General features: G+C 63.5%; 1 protein-coding gene across 1 annotated transcript; it reads left to right on the top strand.

Annotated features, from left to right (window-relative positions):
• The first annotated feature begins 570 nt into the window (after positions 1–570).
• On the top strand, positions 571–1296 carry LOC104917051 (EVI5-like protein). The gene is made up of 2 exons (XM_010728118.3): positions 571–691; positions 783–1296. The coding sequence occupies exons 1-2, from the start codon at positions 611–613 to the stop codon at positions 954–956; spliced, it is 255 nt and encodes an 84-aa protein (XP_010726420.1). The 5' UTR covers positions 571–610; the 3' UTR covers positions 957–1296.
• Positions 1297–1331: the final 35 nt, after the last annotated feature.

The raw sequence follows: 1331 nt of genomic DNA, 5'->3' as shown, positions 1-1331 counted from the left end.
CGCCTAGGGACTCTCCTGTCCAGTCTATAGTGACACCCCTATCCCCCCCATAGGGACGCCCCTGTCCCCTATATAGTGACACCACTGTCCCCCCCCTAGGGACACTCCTGTCCCCTCTATAGTGACACCCCTGTCCCCCCCATAGGGACGCTCCTGTCCCCTCTATAGTGACACCTCTGTCCCCCCCTTAGGGACACCCCTGTCCCCTCTATAGTGACACCTCTGTCCCCTCCTTAGGGACACCCCTGTCCCCTCTATAGTGACACCCCTGTCCCCCCCTTAGGGATGCTCCTGTCCCCTCTATAGTGACACCTCTGTCCCCTCCTTAGGGACACCCCTGTCCCCTCCCCACAGACACCCACAGAGCCTCCCTTGATGTCCCAGTTGTCCCCTCCCATGGGGTCCCAGTTGTCCCCTCCCTTGGTGTCCCTGGGATCCCTACATCCCTTCTATCGCGTCCCCTCATTGCTGCCCTTAAGTCCCCTTCACACCACCACCCTCCCCTCCTCCCCCGCACCCCAGGGCCGGGTTGGGGGTGGCCGGGGGGGGTGGCCGGGGGCGTCCCCCACCTTGGTGGTGACACGAATGTCCCCAGAGCAAGGAGGAGGTGATGGCGGTGCGGCTGCGGGAGGCCGACAGCATGGCAGCACTGGCGGAGATGCGACAGCGTGTGGCTGAGCTGGAGATCCAGGTGGGTGGGGATGGGGTGAGCAGGGGGACATGGGGACAAGGGGACAGGGGGACAGGGTGACGGGGTGACAGGGTGACCTCTGCGCCCGCAGAGGGAGGAGGGCATGATCCAGGGGCAGCTCAACCACTCGGACGCCGCTCAGTACATCCGCCAGCTCAAGGACCACATCGACGAGCTCAAGGCTGAGGTAAGGCACCCATGGGTGCTGTGGCACCCGAAGGGCTGCGCCCACAGGGGCTGTGGTCCCTATAGCCTGTGCCCGTAGGTGCTGGGGTGCCTCTGTCCTGCACCCGTGGGTGCCGGGGTGTCTGAATCGTGTGCCTACAGGGGCTGAGTTGACTCTATCCTGCACCCATGGGTGCTGTGACCCCTATATCCTGTGCCTGTAGGTGCTGGGGTGGCTCTATCCTGCACCCACAGGTGCTCCAGTATCTCTATCCTGCACCCATGGGTGCTGTGAGACCTGTATCCTGTGCCTGTAGGTGCTGGGGTGCCTCTGTCCTGCACCCGTGGGTGCTGGGGTGCCTGAATCGTGTGCCTACAGGGGCTGAGTTGACTCTATCCTGCACCCATGTGTGCTGGAGTGGCTCTACCCTGCACCCATGGGTGCTGTGATCCCTGTATCCTGTGCCTGTAGGTG

The sequence above is a fragment of the Meleagris gallopavo genome, unplaced genomic scaffold (assembly GCF_000146605.3).
Source record: "Meleagris gallopavo isolate NT-WF06-2002-E0010 breed Aviagen turkey brand Nicholas breeding stock unplaced genomic scaffold, Turkey_5.1 ChrUn_random_7180001954464, whole genome shotgun sequence".
In the NCBI taxonomy this organism is placed as follows: Eukaryota; Metazoa; Chordata; class Aves; order Galliformes; family Phasianidae; genus Meleagris; species Meleagris gallopavo.
The sequence above is the reverse complement of the archived record's forward strand: the minus strand, read 5'-3'. Positions and strand labels throughout refer to the sequence as shown.